This window comes from Rhipicephalus microplus, chromosome X (assembly GCF_043290135.1).
Source record: "Rhipicephalus microplus isolate Deutch F79 chromosome X, USDA_Rmic, whole genome shotgun sequence".
NCBI classification, from domain to species: domain Eukaryota; kingdom Metazoa; phylum Arthropoda; class Arachnida; order Ixodida; family Ixodidae; genus Rhipicephalus; species Rhipicephalus microplus.
Window position 1 is genome coordinate 260,024,479 of NC_134710.1, and position 16,478 is coordinate 260,040,956.

The 16,478-nt window shown below is 44.6% G+C and overlaps 1 protein-coding gene across 1 annotated transcript; it reads right to left on the minus strand.

The window, feature by feature from the left end:
* Positions 1-1,101: 1,101 nt before the first annotated feature.
* Positions 1,102-3,304, minus strand: LOC119162253 (uncharacterized). The gene has a single exon (XM_075879000.1). It carries the CDS (start codon positions 3,043-3,045, stop codon positions 2,401-2,403), a length of 645 nt encoding a protein of 214 aa, XP_075735115.1. The 5' UTR covers positions 3,046-3,304; the 3' UTR covers positions 1,102-2,400.
* Positions 3,305-16,478: the final 13,174 nt, after the last annotated feature.

The following is a 16,478-nucleotide window of genomic DNA, read 5'->3' on the forward strand; positions in this document are numbered from 1 at the left end:
TGCTTTGGTGTTCGTGACGAAATATGTCAAGAACGTTTCGCATTAATACCGGATTTGAGTATTACCAGACGACCACTATATTCAGGATAGTAGTTGCCAAAGCATCAAATGGCCGAAAGAAGATGGATGTAGAAAATAATCTCGCACGTACCTGCTATACTGCAACAATCCGATATGCACAAATAAATTGTGTTTTTGTATAGTCAGTACTCCTTAGGTAGACTAAGGAATCTGAAGCACACTATGTGAAATGAGGCCTACAATGAGGACTCGCACATTATAATGTTATTCGGAGAACGTTTTTAAATTATTCCGAAACCAAGCCGCCGTAACTAAATCAGCAAAAGACGCCATTACGGCAAAAGTTTAAATACACTACTCATTCAAGTTGTTTAAATATTAAAAGGCAGATCGCTATCTATAGTTGGGCACCTCGTTTGAATTTACTCGGTTCATAACTTGTAAAATGTCTTTTCCTGTATAGTGAAGTATTTTCGCTGCTTGTTTCGCTTGTTTCAGAAAAAGGTTGGCATCTTGTGAGGCGTTATACTAGGATGTTTCACAAACCTAAATGTTTCTCTATCCTCTAAAAAGGCATCTTGTTAAATACAACGCATTAATCAGCTTTTTCTGCACTTTTTAGCAGTTTTTATCTATAAATCCAAATAATCAATAGAATAATTAGGCTAGTATGATCAAATTTTTTAAAGGCAAATTACGTGTATTTCGAAGCAGCTGACATAATAACAGCTGACGTAATAACATCGCAAGTTATGTGATAGTTATGTGTGTTTTTGAAAGCTCATGGGCGTTGAACATATCTCAAGGTATATATGATTAAAAAAAAGGCGACCAAAAATAGATCATTTTACTGACGAACTCCTATCGTAACCTGTTTCAGCTGGCTTTTTGGTGCCACGCTTTACTCTATTCTGCATATTTTGTCTCCAGTCAGTGCTGCTTCAGTACCATGGCCCTCGAATACGCACCATATATGGCTATGTTCCTTAAACACATATCATCTGGATAATGCCTTCCAACTGCGGTTTTGCTGTTTCAAAAAACGTTATCGAAGGCGCAGTGACTAGACAAGACTTAGTGTATAACTGAATATTTTATTTGCAACTTCGTAAATGTGTATAAGGCACAAAATTGTAAGAGCGCGAAATATTTTACAACAGTAACGTGCAAAGGCCACGCATTGCCAAAATAGGCTGCGATCTGAAGGCAGTGTGTAACTTTAGACAACACTGTGGCATGAAACAACGCTTTGGCACTAGGAGGTTCACACAAAACACATAAAGCTTGAGCAAAGTGCGCGCCTTTAAGTATGGCACATTTTGCGTGCACCTTCGGCGCCGTAAACAATCTCTATAGGTATCATCCAAAATGGGAATGCCTCGTAAACACTTACAGAACCGCAAGTTTGTATGGACTAGTACGATGCTCTCAGGCTTTGAAAATACTGAGCAGCTCTATGGTTCTTCACTTGGCAGTTCTGACCGGGTGTAGCCGGACAACACGACGTGATTAAGTTGCAATATACAATGCCACTCGGAAGCATAACAACAATATCAACGAAAGCGTGTAGATGAGGGCTTGAATAGAACGTAAAAAGAGAAAAACAAACTGGAAATGTTTTTGTGTAAGAAACAACACAACGCAATGAGAATTCACAAAATAATCAGGTTTAAAAACACCGGAATGCAAGATTACGCAGAGCTAACATCAAAACAGGTGAATAATACTGACGATTTAATAAAAAAAAAATCCCTGACGTAATAAATTTCGGCCTTGACGCGAGGTAGCTATGGTATTTTGGAATGTTCGAACAGTGGCACAAAAGCCGACAGCTTGAGTATTAGTCGATATCATACAGTCATAGACACTATGGGGCCTACTAAATTTCTGTGAAGGTTAAGAGTTTTTTTCCTGTGTCTGAGCTGCTTACATAGTACAAAATACCCGCGCATGGCTAGATGCAAAAAAAAGCAATTTTAATTGTGCGAATAATCTGTGCGCGGCATGTGACATTCACCATTCTGACTGTGGTTGACTTCGCTCAGCAGCTTACTTCAATCTCTATAAAACATGACGCCACTAAATTCAAGAATGCATATAATAGCAGGAGCTAACTCCAGTCGCGAGAACAGGAAGAAGTACTTCAAGTCCCACAAGCAAAGGCACAGTGCTGTGGCACCGTAGACGGCGGTCAGTTCGCCACAAATTGTTCCGAGTCCTTCCATGACCACAAATCTTTTCCAGCATGCCCAGACCACAAGCTCCTGTGCACATGTATGTGTTCTTTCGCCATGTGCGCAGCAGCTAAATTGGCACATTGAATAACAGAAAGGAGAGGATACCGTGCAAATGTCAGATGCCTGGACGTGATGAACGACGTCACTGTCTGAGAAGGAGTTCGCTGAGCGCGTTGATGTAGCTTTGTGCCATCTGGAGTGTTTCGAACTTGGAGAGCTTTCGGTCATTTCCTAGCGACGGCACCACCTCCCTCAGCCTGTCGAAGGCAACGTTGAGCGAGTGCATTCGACGCCGTTCTCGAGCGTTAGCGGCGAGTCGCCGCTTCTTGAGGACAACTTGAGATGGCGGAGCCTTGTCCGAGGGCTTTCTCTTGCTGCTGGACCCTTTCCCGAAGGGTGAAGTGCTCTTGCAGCCTTGGGAGGAATAATCACTTCCATTTTCTGCATCAGAGTCGAACTCGTCAGACTCGCCTTCATCCCTTGTGGGTCCCCTGAACGGCAGCACGGAGTCAAGGTGTCCGCTCACACGCGCCCGCGGTATCGGACAAAGCTCTGTGAGACTCGCGGGGCTCTCGGAGTCGGGCGAGCAGGGCGGCAATGTCGCTGGGCTTGACACAGGTGTTGGGCATCCGTCTGACAGAGGCACCCCGTACGATGAAGGCTTGGCCTGTTCGTGTTGATGCAGCGATGAATAGCAGGCGAAGTCGTGGTGCTGCTGCTGCTCAAGCAGAGCCATGTCTGTGAGGCAGTTGACAGCCATGGCCAGGGCGGCACTAGCGGGATTCATTGCAGCTGTCGACGGCGCTATCAGGAAGAGCGCTGATCGGAGCACGCTGCAACGTAGCCCGCCTGTCTACTGTGGTGCATTCAAACGAGCCCGCTCAGCGGTACGAGATGCAAGGAACTGGGTGAGGAGTGTTCGGCTCACGACTGGGCCGGTGGGTCTTTGGAGCAAAGAGGCGGCTCAGCTTGGACTTGGTTGTTCTGGGCTGGTTCTCTACGGCAAGGTAGCGCCGCGTGGTGGTCGATGCTGCACTCTGTGGCGTTTGTCGCTTCTGGATGCAAGCCGCTCGGCTTCTGGTGTGGCTGGCAGAGGGACCCGAGGAAGTCTTAGCCTCCGGGGGCGCCGGCAGGAGCATCCCCCTCGGGGGAGGAGAACTGCCGCAGCGACCAATGAACGAGAGGCGTTCGGCGGCCAGGTTCAGTTTTTGCTTTTGTTTCTTGGCGCGCACCCCTCGAGGCTGCCCTTGCCCGGATGCACCCCACCCCCCATTTCCCCTCGTCTCAGAACGGTTCTTTTCCTCCTCTTGGTCTTAGCTACCTGAACGGTTGTGGCACACCCGGGAGCCGTCTCTCAACTTTCTTCGTTTCCTCTTCAATGATGGGAGAGGATCGAGAGAGTGCACGCGGCTACCGTTCAGGAGTGCCGCTTTTTTCCCTCGCTTGTTGTCGTCGTCCTCTGGCGGCTTGCGTGTGATTAAGGCTGCGTGCGGGTTCCGTTAGGAAAAACAGCAAAAGAAAGCTAATAGGTGCGTGCGGCTTCCCCCTCCCCCGTCTATTGGGCAGCCCAGGGTGCCCGTCTGTCGCCCCGCAGAAAGGTCTGCAGCGGCGCGAGATGTGCCTGGCAGATCTCTCCTCGGCGGTGCATGCTGCTTGCGAGCCTGCGTCCCAGGCGTAGGGTGCGTGCTGCGCAGTCGGCTGACCGGAAGGGAGATCTGCTCTTTGGAGAGAACAGGGAAAAGGCTTCTGCCGCGTGCTTCATGTCAGGGTGTTGACTTTCACGGGACAACCGGCAGCTAGCCGAGAGTTCATGAACCAAGCTCATGGTTCGTTTGCTTTTTGAGTGAAGTTGGCCGGCATGCTCGCACAGCGTGTGCACACAAAACGTTGGGACGTTTCCGTCACTGCTGGTTTTCTAGCCGATGATCTGACGAACCCCCGAGATGCTCTAGTGAACGCACAGCCGTTAACCTAAGTAGATTCAGCGTCTCGTGCTGTCAGTAGGCTCTATATCACGCTGAACCAAGCCTGAAGTAAACAAGTTAAATGAAAGGTATGTTTAACGCACAGTGTAATGATTGTTATGCTAGGTGTGTTGTAATATCTGCCAGGATGGCACGACCACTACTTCTGCAGGAAAAAAAGCAGGGCTTGATATGTACGTGCATTCGGATGGCACTGTCATATGCCTTCGTCGAACTGGGAATTCACTCTTAACCATGCCGTACTTGAAGTCCTATATATTGCTAGAAAACTCAACAGAAACGGTCTAGTTCTCATGCTATAGTCAGAATTTTATCCGCGACATGGTGAATAGTGGAGTTTAGGCCCTCGGTGTACTTTTGTTCTTAGTGTAAGACCACTACTGAATTGATTGCCTTATGAGTGCTTTTGAGAAAAATATGTAAGCTTAGTGTCTTTTTCAATCGCATTATATAGGAGTAACTTTAATCTTGTTGGCTAGGCAACGCGCAATGGTCAGCTTATTTTGTTGCTGATAACGGGTTGCTTACTTTCTACAGCGAGAGCTGTTACGAGATCAAAACTCAAGTAACGCGTGGCGACGTAGTTGCTCGCCACCGCAGCCGGAGTCTGTAACCACTATCGCGAAAAAAACACTGTAATATATAAGGACACAGTGGGGCTCAACCCCGGGTTCGCTGCGTGCCTGCCCAGTATTCCACCACTTAGCCAAGCTGGTGCTTGGGACTTATTCACAAACTTGCCTTAGGCGGGCTTGATGTCTGGAAAAGAATTGCGTTAATATGAGCATTAAAACTTTTAAAACAGCAGGAGAACAACGAGGCATCTATCCATGTGAATAGCGTAGCGAGTGGGTCGTACAATGCTCCAACCTATTACAAAAGCTTGCTTCTGTTGAGCTATTAACTGTGGCGCATACCCACTTCAGGCATCATTCCTCATCGTTGTCAGCCACTGCATGAAAAAATTGCCACCTAATTCCTTGCAAGTGTTTAGCTTATACAATGTTTTTCAGAAAAATGACCAAAAATAGCATAACAAATGCTGGTTTACTACCCAGAAATTATTATTATTAAGGCCTAGTGTCTACCAAGTTTGCTTGCAGCAGTTACCCAACGAGTGTTTAGAAAAGTCTCTAAAAGGCCGCTCTTTTAGCTTTCACTTGACTGTGCTGCGCCTTCCGCGCATGATTAGCGTTTTTTTACCGCTGTGGTTCTGTTAACGAATTTTACGAGCCTTGAAATCGGCGGCAGCTGCCAGTACATTCGCGTTGTTCTGCGCCCCTTTATTTCATTGTCAATGCCAACCCGCGCTTCTCAACGGGAGCCGTCGGTCCGCCCTAATTAAGGGAGTACCCGTGATGCAGTGCTTTATGAAGGGTCACGCTGCTCACATCACACGAGAGTACGAGCACTTTCCCCCAAAGTCGCTATAGACGTCTTTCCTACACCGATGTCACACGTCCGTCGGATTCGCTCCTTCATGCTGCTGCTTTCTGGCTCGAGACAATGCTGCCGCCGTGACACAGAGCAGCGCAGGAGTAAAACGCTTTCTTCGCGCTTTAGTAAAGTACAATTTCACAATCCCGTAAACACCACTCTTACCGCGACATGACACTTGATAGTAGAGAAAACGCGCTATAGAATAATCTGTGAGTGGAGGCACCACTCTCAGACTCCCGCACCGCATGCAGAAATGATGCAGTGACGCTTCCCCATTGGTTGCCCGCATAGCGCCACCAACGGCGACACGCTCACCGAATATTTCCCAGAGCCAGCGTGACTACCAATATTGTGAAGATGAAGAATGCAAGATGCCGCCCCACGAATCTGCACACAACTGAACAAAAATTACTTCATATGACTTCCGTGATGTGACACTACATGAGGGGCTACTCTCTCTCATCACACGAAGGCTAAGCGATAGGGTAGAGTGGAAAAGGGCTAGTGGAGAGGGCGGTGAACAGCTGAATCAGGTGCATTTGGCTGGCATTGATAATAGAGAGGAGGTGTGGACCGATCAATGTGCCAGCACGTTAAAAACACATGTTATCTGGTTCAAAACAGTGATGATATGCGTAATATATCAGTGTGCCGTATATACACTGGTATCCTTTTAATAATTCTAGCTTTTGAGTAGCCCTTATGAGCTTAACAATTGTGAAAGAGAGAGAGAGAGAAAGTGCATACTTTCCATTAGCAAATTGGGTGGGCCTGGCCTGCTCTCTCCGAAAACTGTTATATGCCTTCTGGTATACAAAAGCGTACAGCAGTGGTTCCACAGGGGTCTTTCAGAGAATATATCACTACATCACATTATTGAAGCTGCCCTATATATATTGCCCTTTGAGTGGCTCTTTACAGCAGTGATGCGCATTTCATAGCTGCGGGCCATTTCCTCAAAAAAAAAAGATATTGTAGGAAGGATAAATGCCTAAAGGCAACATAAATCATTCGTCCACATTTATTTTCCCCCTGAAGAGGGTGTACCATTCCAGCATTGTGTGATAGACTGTGCTTTGTTGCTTTCCGCGGCTTCAGAATCCATTCGTCGTTGTTCGGTTTTCTGATGGAGAAAAAGGAAACGCGAAGGCACCGCTAGCGCACTCTTCTTTTTTCTGCTGCGGCCCTCGAAATGCGCAACGTACTAGTGCGTTCCCGTCTTTTTGTTACTTTGCCCAAAGTGAAGCGGACAAGGAAATAATCTGCGTATCGGGTGAAGACAGCTTTGCCGCTTTTTTATGTTATATATAGAAACGGACGAATCATGTAGGAGATGAACTTATATAGTTGCTGCTAAAGGGAAGCCCTGCGCATGACAGTGTGCTCTTCTAGCCATTCCGGTTGTCAGATTTCTGTCTTTAGACATGCCTCATGAATGCGTATTCAGCTCGGACTTTGCGGAATCGCAAAAAGAAAAAGTAAAGAACGCCGCGTTAAGTAGTAACAGCCAGATGCTGTCTCGAAGAAAGGTCCGTTACCATTGTCGAGTTCATTTTTGATCTTGCTCAGTCACTCGGTCCAAGTCAGAATCATTGAATGAGAAAGGGAAAGTGGGGCATCAGTTTTAGGTTGCACCAGAAATTCAAGAGAGGTGTGCCGCCTTTATCGACCGACAGATTGAGTTACGCGCAGTATCCAATTTTACACTGAAAGTTGTTATGAGATCGAAACTCGGGTCACGTGCAGCGCCGTAGTTGTCTGCCGCCGCTGGTGTTTGTAACCACTATCACGAAAGAAAAAAAAACTATAGATAGTATGAAGGACACAGTGGGGCTTGAACCCGGATCCGCTGCGTGCAAGTCCATTATGCCACCACTGAGCCAGCTAGGCCGTTGCTTGGAACTGCTTCGCAAACTTTCCTTAGGCAGGCTTGATGTCGGGAAAAGAATTGCGTTAATATGAGTAATAAAGCGTTTTAGAACGGCAAAGGAACAACGAGGCGTCACACAATGCGAATAGCGTAACGAGTGGGTCGTCCAATGCTCCAACCCATTGCAAAAGCTTGTTTTTGATCACCTATTAACAGGGGCGCATACCCACTTCAGGCATAATCCCTCATCGTTGTCAGCCACTACATGAACAATTAGCGCAAAATTCTGAAGTTTCTTGCAAGTGATTGATTGACTGATTGATTGGTTGATTGATTGTTTGATTGATTGATATGTGGGGTGCAACGACCGAAAACCACTATATGATTATGAGAGATGCCGTAGTGGAGGGCTTCATTGCAAGTGTTTAGCGTATACATTGGTTCTCAGAAGAATGACAAAAATAGCATAGCGAATGCTGGTCTACCACCCAGCAAGTATTATTATTATTATTATTATTATTATTATTATTATTATTACTATTGTCGTAGCGGGTACATTCTTCTAGCTCTTCTAGCTTCTGTGCTGCGCCTTCCGCGAAAGCCTGCGTTTTTTTTTAATTTTCTTCTCCTAAAAAAAAAGGTCATTCAAGGAAATAGAAAATCAGTAAAGAGACTGCGATTTATACAAACAATAAGAGAAAAAGAAGGGACGAAGAAACGTTGTAGAAGTGCCTATCTGTGTGGCTGTCACTTAGTTTGTGAAATCGTCTCATCTATAGTCATATGAAATGTCTTTGGACGACATGTAATACACGCAACACATTTAAATGAGATGGGAGCGAGAAAGCAACAATAAATCAAAAACAACACTCACCGAAAACTATAAAGACAAGCGTGCACTACGCACCAATACGCCAGAATACCATCACTTGCAACACAACACGAAGTCTAAAATATTTCGCACAGTCGTTTCGCACAGCAGGTTTATGGCTGCTCGTGCTGATTTACTCGTAAAGCGACCTTGCCGGGGATGTCGCGTGCATGGTACTTGGGAGGTTACAAAAAAAAAAAAGATGCTTTTTGTGAGTGGTCGCCCCTATGTGCCCTATTGGGCGGGCGGGAGCACTGTTCTTTATTGGTTAAATTTAAGTAAGATCATCAATAGTTATGTTTTCTTGTATCTAGCGTAAACACCTTCTTATTCGCTGTTTAAAATTTCTGTTTGCACATCTTCTCATTGTCGTGCTCTAAAGAGAAAAAAAATTACACAAAACATTGAACGATAATTGTCCCATGCGGTCAATTTGTATAACATTGCGGAAGATGAAGCGTATAGGGAGACTAAAGTCAAATAACAATTTACACCCAAATGAAATATCAATGCAAGAGAATGACTAAAATGTCACTAATATGAACAGCAATGCTCTAATAATTGAGAAATTACTAAGTATGTGCGACACCATATGCGCCTCTAGAGCGCAATTTCGGAATGTCCCAATGACGGCATGTCCGAGTACTAATATATACCAATAGATAAAACAGTTGCAATAAAAAAAAGAACTTTCCATTCATCACAACAGATATTAAAAGACTGCTTGTCCGTTTCTGTTTGATTCATCGGAAGAAGAAGCACGTCCCGTTATTATATGGCGAGTGGCGCGAGTGGTTCGAGAATTCCCATTTCGGTGAACTGCGCATCGCTCAGGCAGTCGCAACTCAGTGGCAGTTTCGCTGTCGCGTACTGCTGCATGGGCTTTGCATGCTTACGAAAGTTGGTGTGGCAGGAAAGTTCGACAAAATGCCACGTGCATGTGATGTTGACGGATGCCCGACTGATGTAAGCCGACTTGATCTACCCTCTGAGTATCGCAAAATGAACTTCTACGCTCGCAGTGGCTGAGTGCCATGACTCTGCGCCAGTGTCGCGAGCCAAGGTTTCGTTGTCAAGTTCAGCGACGACATCCATCACGGCAAGCTTCAATGGTCATTGTTGCTGCGGTGGCTCCCGCGCTACCTTAGTTATTTTGCTACTATTGTGGGTGGCAGCGCAGTAAACGAGGGCAACGTTTGGCAAGGCAAATGCTACGTCCGCAGTCTAGTATTCAGGCGAGTGACTTAACATGTGGTAATGGTGGGTGGACCCTTAGAACGTATTTTTATTTTAAAAATGAGCTTTTTCTTTGCACGAAAGTAGCACTACGTGGATTCTGTACTACTATTCCAGCAATAAACGCCGGCTTAGGGCCTAATAATTGCCTTTAGTGTCCCTTTAGTAGATAGTTTTCTGCACATACACTCGATTCAACAGCGACTCGATGACATTCCGGCCGCTCTGTGGAAAACGCTGCTAAGAGACCGAACACTCCTGCAAGCAGGTGAAACATTCTCAGATGCTCGTGATCTAATTAGTCTCATGAGGCAAATACCTTTGCACTGTGAGCTGTGTTTTGCCTTCCGCTACCAAAGACGCCAAATTGGAAGCTGACCATCGGAGCATTCTGAACAGTGTTGTTTATTTTCTGTCCTCTACACATCACCAGAATCTGAGAACTGAAGTTGACTGCCATAAACAGGGTGTTTCAAGAAAAGATTTTCTCACCAATGAGCAACATCTGGTATATGCTCGCAAACAATCATCCGACAGAACACCCATACTTTCAGGTTCACCGGAAGGTACAGTACTTGGGGCACTAAGTTTCATCATTTATATTATAAATAATTTAGCTTCCAGTTAACAAGTTTCTCTTACATTCCCATATAGGCAAATCACTGCGTCGAGTATGGTCTCATAAGAAAAGAGCACTGACGTGAAGATACTTAAACATGACCTCTACAACAATGAATTTCGGTGCAACGATGGGCTGATGTCCGTAAATCTAAACGAAATATTTTGATATCTTGCCCTCGAAGGCGACATTATCAACTATATGGCGACTTACACGCTTTCGGATTCCACTATTCCATCCGCACAGTCACGTAAGTACCTTGGCATAACATTTTCAAGCAACCTTTTCAAGTAAACTCGTTCCAAGAACATAGCCAGCTTCGCCAATTGTGTTTTGGAGTTCCTTCGTAGCAATTTAGGACTTACTGCAGCTTCAGTGAAGGAGCTTACAGCACTTCTGTTTGCACTATAAGCTGGAATATACATCCTCTGTCTGGGATCCTCGTCGATCTTCTTTACCTGACTTCAATCAATTCGAAAACACACAGCTCAGTTCTTCTGTATAATCTTAGTAATGTTATCATTACAGCGTTTCCAAGCTCGTTGTCACCGAGCTAATCTATAATCCCGCATCGTGTACCTAGATTGAGCCTTTCTTTCATGAATTTTGTCATGAAGATTTTAACGTTTCAGCTATATTGACATTCCATCGCTTCTCGAGACGCAAAATCTATTCCCAAGTGCTTTCTTCGCCACTAGCACTAACTATATACTGCGCATCTTCACCCATTTTTCTTCACAACTATACGCAATGGAAGCACCTGCCTCCATTTTTGGTGCATCACTCCGATCTACATCTATTAAAGTATGTTCTTGTAACTTTGTTCAGCTGCTAATATATTCCGTCACTTGTGTAATACTCCATCAGGAGAGTTTCAAGTACATGAAGGTAATTAAATGAAATGAATAAATGGATTAAATAAATGAATAAATATTTATGTAGTTTCTCAAAATTAAGGAATATGTAACGTTTGGTCACCGCCTTTATCCTTACTAAAAATATTTCTGTAGCCGAAGGTTTAATTGGCTTGACGCATGTCAAACCAACCGAATAAGTGGTTTGACATATTGGTTCGACGAATGTGAAGTCATATGTAATATTCATACGGCCCCAGCTAGACGACCTTATTGTGCACTAAAATTAATAAAATTATGTTTTATGCTTCCTCGGACACAAAAGCATTTCTGCTTACAAATAGAGAATCGTAAAAACAATAGCAAAACGATGCGAAGTGCGCTATACACCTAGGGCAAGTCTTTCGGTATGTCTCTATGGGGTGCGTGGTGATTAGAACCAGCCGTTGACGTCAGTAGCAAATTGAAATACTAAAGGAAACGTTTTTCTCCCGTCGTCTGGTGGGCTCCTTGAACAGTAAAGACTACTGTTCTCGGGCACCAATGCAGGTAATTCTATTCGGCATTTAAGTATGATCAGCTTTTAATACTACGAACACTCCAGCATGAAAGAACGCAGACGAAAAAATAAAAAAGAGCGTTGCAGGGTCCTTGCGTCATTTCCGGCAGTATTCAAATAAATAAATAACTTTTTAGTTAATAGAGACAAGCAGTTGGGTCAAATGAGGGAATGTAAGTACTTCCTGCGAAGATTCCTTTTTATTATGATATTTCAAATTTTCGTTCTCTGGTTCTCATTGCGGTGTGATGAAATTCGACCAAGCTCCCCGACGGAACTAGAAGCTACGTGCCAGTGAGCTTAGGAAGCAGATGACGAGAACGACATCCCTGTTCACGACAGCGATTGCAGTGGTGTTAGTTGTTCTGGAGTGTTAGTTATTCTGCACTATAGTTAACGTATGCTCGCCGCACGTGCTATAATCGCAAGCACAGCCCACACACCCAAGAAATGAAATTGATCGATAGATATTGTGAACACTCTTGCTCATTCTGTGCATCTAGGTAGAGTATGGCTGTGTAGCCCACTTCCGCGTTTCGTTTTTGCCGGAGGAATGGGCCAAATTTGATCACTACGCCGAAATTGCCAGCATCCAGTTTGGAAATCGCATAGTAGAAATAGACTGTTAGCAGAATGTGCTCCATTGCTTTCATTTCACAAGACCATCTGTCTCCACTGAATAAAAAGTTGAAATAAATTATTTTTCAGCAGCCGTCTGTTTTTGTAAAGTAAATATGTCTTTGTAATGTCATTACAAAGATGTCATTGATGTCTTTGTAATCTAAAGATGTCTACTGCCACTGAACAAGTCCTTATGAAAGTGGCGCGCAAATATTTAAGTTTCTCCACTTTTTTAGATTTTCGAGCATAATATATGCAACACCCTCTATATAGCACCGCTCCTTCCTTATATTATTCTTTTTTTTATGGTTCATGGTCATTTCTAGCCTAGGAAGGTGCTCCGTCCTGCACAGACGTACGTGCGTGCCTCTTGATTACAGCAAGAAGGCAGATACACCACTGCAATAAACGTAGTTGGGTTACACCTTTTTCGACGCGACGGCACTCCTGTCACTGAGACGAATGATACCTTGATTATATGCTTCCACTGAGAACAAATCAACGTAAAACGTGGATGAAATATCAGTACTTAAAGGTACAAATAGTATACTGAGTGTTTTCACACAAGAGTTAGTCTACGTTAAGCGACTGGAAATACGGAGTTCAGAAGAGTAGAGCAAATTGGGCAACCTAAATGGGTACTGACACGAAGTTTTGCGGTTAAGATAGCCTGCGGGGTTGATTCCCATGAACATTCGTTTATCATCTGCAAAATATGAACAGCGCATATAACTTGTAAGGCATCTTGAATTAATTTTGAAGATTGCGTGAGCGCTCGACTCCATCGTGCCACCCTCCAAGGGGAGGGACCATTTGGGAACCCTCTACTTCTCTCACGTCGCCACGCTGAAGTCAAAAAAACAAGTTATGATGACGCCTTAGCCGCTATTTCCTTTTTTGCCACGCTTGTTCCCGCTGTAATTATTTTTCGGCGGCTGGTCGCGAGTGTGTGGCCATGGCGCACGCTTTGAATGTTTTGTGTTTGGCGACACTGCAGGCTCGTTTTTTTTTCGAAAGTAATTCTTGATACGGACCATGCGGAAGCGTGTCACAGTTCTGTGTGCTAACGTGTCGAGAGCTGCACGCGCTAGGTGGCGATAGTTTCACGTGACGGCTTCTCATTTTCGGAACTCTTTCAAACCAAAACCTAGACTGGTCTATGATGAGGTGCCTATAATTATTTATCCGTGGTGTGCTGCAGAAATCGATGTGTCGTGGTATGACTAACAGGCACTCAGAAACACATTGAACCTGAAAAACGCGAGGCCAAAGTTTCTGTGTCATTACCATTTAACGATTCGTGGTCAGAACCTGCGCAAAGAGGGACAACAGCAAGAAGTGAGATTCTGGGTTAGTTGTCTCGCTCTGTTTTTTCTTGCCGCTATACCCCATATGCACCAAGATACGAGAAACTGCCCGTAATTGCCGATCAACTGTTTCGTCAGCAAGATGAAACGCTTCATAAATAGTTTGGTGCATAATGTAACTTCGTAATTAATGCCGTTCTGTGCTCAAGAAAATGTATTGAAAAATGTCTTCAGCAAATATGTTGCAACAAACGTTTTAAATGTTTGGAGTATATATAGGCGTGTCATCCCACACGTTCATGCCACATGCAATACTTATTTATAAATGACTGAAGAGGTGTAGGTGGCTTCGCCAGAAACTTAGAACTCATCTCAGTCTCCAGAGAGAGAGAAGCAACATTTATTTACTTATCCGGTGTGCGGGAAGTCACCGGTCATGCAGGGCGCGGGTATTTCCTATCTGAAGACTATGGCTAATAGAGTACTATAGTCCCAGGGCCTAGATCTTGAGGACGTCGTGCTCCGGCTAGGCATTGGATACTCGGGCTCCTCCAGTCCCGTTGTCCGGGGTGTCGGCTCCCTTTCTCCTCTGCTTTGCGAGGGCATCCCCAAGCCGCTGTATGGCCCTTCATCTCAGTCTCCATGTATGTATACTTGCGGGCATGCAGGCGCGTGTGTAGGATGATGTCAGAGGGCTAACATTTGTATGGTTTACCAGTGATTGTGAACTGTATTCTTGCGTCCTCTTGCGTACTCTGGGGTGCTTGAAGCGAACGTCTGAAGAAACTTTGCTTACTATAGAAGCATAATATGCGTATATGCACCTAAATGTAGTCTAAGGGTGTTTAAAACGATAACATGGGTCGTTTGTATTTCGAAGAAAAACCATCCAAGCATAACGAAGACATTTCGGTAACCTGCTGAAGAGATGAGGCAGCAGGTTCCGCTCGTATGCGAGAACGTAACGTGGATGTTTGAGTCTTTATACCGCTGAACGTTAATTTGCTCTTAGGCTTACAAACAAGAGCACCACAAGAGTTCAAAAAGCGAGCTTGCTTATTCCTGAATCAAATTCATTTCATGTGTTCGTGAATACAGTGCTCTTCTATTTTTCGACGAACATCACGAAAATTGCAAAATGCCTGAACAAGGGCTCGTTAAAAAATTGGAAGTAAACTATTTAGCACCAGAAAATGACGTAATTTCAGAACTTCAGTTTTATTCGAAAGACGCAACACTCGCTGCGCTGGCAGTGCATTACACAGAACTTGCTCTCTATAGCAGTACACACAGTAGGGCGTGTCATTTTTTTCGGCCTTAAGTATAGGAGGAAACGTTCACTCACTGGATAAATTAAGAGGCAGTCTCAGTAGTGCGCCGGCAAACACCTCACTCAATGAGAGCGAACTCCGATGTGTAATGAACAGTGAAAGCGAAGTGAGAAAACCCTTGCATTGCCTGCCATTTTTTTTGATATCACGCAACTTGCAACCTTACGTTCATAAAGGTGCGGAGGTGCCGGCAGAGATGGCGTGCAGGAAGCAACAAGCCATCTCTGTTCGTTGGGTCTTTGGGTTGGGAACCACCACTTTTACCACTCGCAAAACCGGGTAAGCGTGCTGCATTTGATCAATATACCTGTAACAACGCTTTCGCTGCTCCCTATAATTCGGAAATGTCAGCTCCTACATATGACGGATGCAGGGCGATCTAGCAAACGTGCAGTGTACTCTTATCAGGGCGGATCACATTACGCGGCTGGACCGATTGGCTGGGCTGTCGTATGCTGTCGTATACGCAGTCGTCGCCACTTGCCGTAACACAGGCAAACTCACACATATAGCATAGCGAGGTGTAGTATAATGAAAGTGCGCTCGTGCCAAAGAGAAGTCTTTTTCCTCCTGTTCTGCGAGTCTCTTATTGATGATATAAGGGCAGACATTACTACTTTGGTCAAGGAAACACGACAATACAAGTGACGCACAATAATTTAAAAAAGCCGGTGGGAAATATAAAATAGGTAAAAAGAAATGTGGAGAGTAGGAATAGTATCTAAATATGTAGAAATAAAGAGAAAACACAGAAAAAAACTGGAAAAAAGAGGAAGCAATCACGAAAGCAAAAAAGGAACCAAAAACCGAACTGAAACAAATAAGGCTACCCAGCTCCGCACTTCTTTCAGGCTAATTGCGCCACTAGGGTGAAGCTGCCTTATTTATTTTAACCTTTCAAGAGTGCTAAATGTATGTGATGTACCCTGAAACTAGAACTAGTGAGTTAAAAGACACGCAAGTGCCAAAAATGATGGTGTGTCCAGGTTCCCACGCTAGACACTATGATTTCGTGCGTGGGTCTTGACGTCGTATACATGCGCGAATTCAGTAACCTATCATAGGTGAAGCTGGACCACATATTATCTTGCCAAAGCTAGAAGTAAACCGTTGCAAGTTCTTGGGACATTTACTTACTCGCATTGATCAAAGTATGATAAAAAAGCTCACTGAACTTCATGATGTCCTGCCGAAACTGATAGAATAAGCGTGTCTTGAATGATTTTAGGTCTAGAAGCCTGCACGCAGATTAGGCAATGTGTGGGATAGCCGCCAGATATACGCTTTCTGACTACTGCATGAAATAAATTTCCCTAATTGAAGCTGTATTAATGGTCACGTCTGTCACTCGCTGCTATAGTGAAGATTTCGCCCACCCCACCCACACTAAATTACAGCTAAGTTTTCATAGTGGTGTTTCGCATGCACCGAATTCTTCGCTTTTTATTCAGTGTTCAGATACAAAGCTCCCGCAGTTCCACGCCAAACATTCCAGCGATCTGGTTCTCTTCAGTCATTAACCTGTAA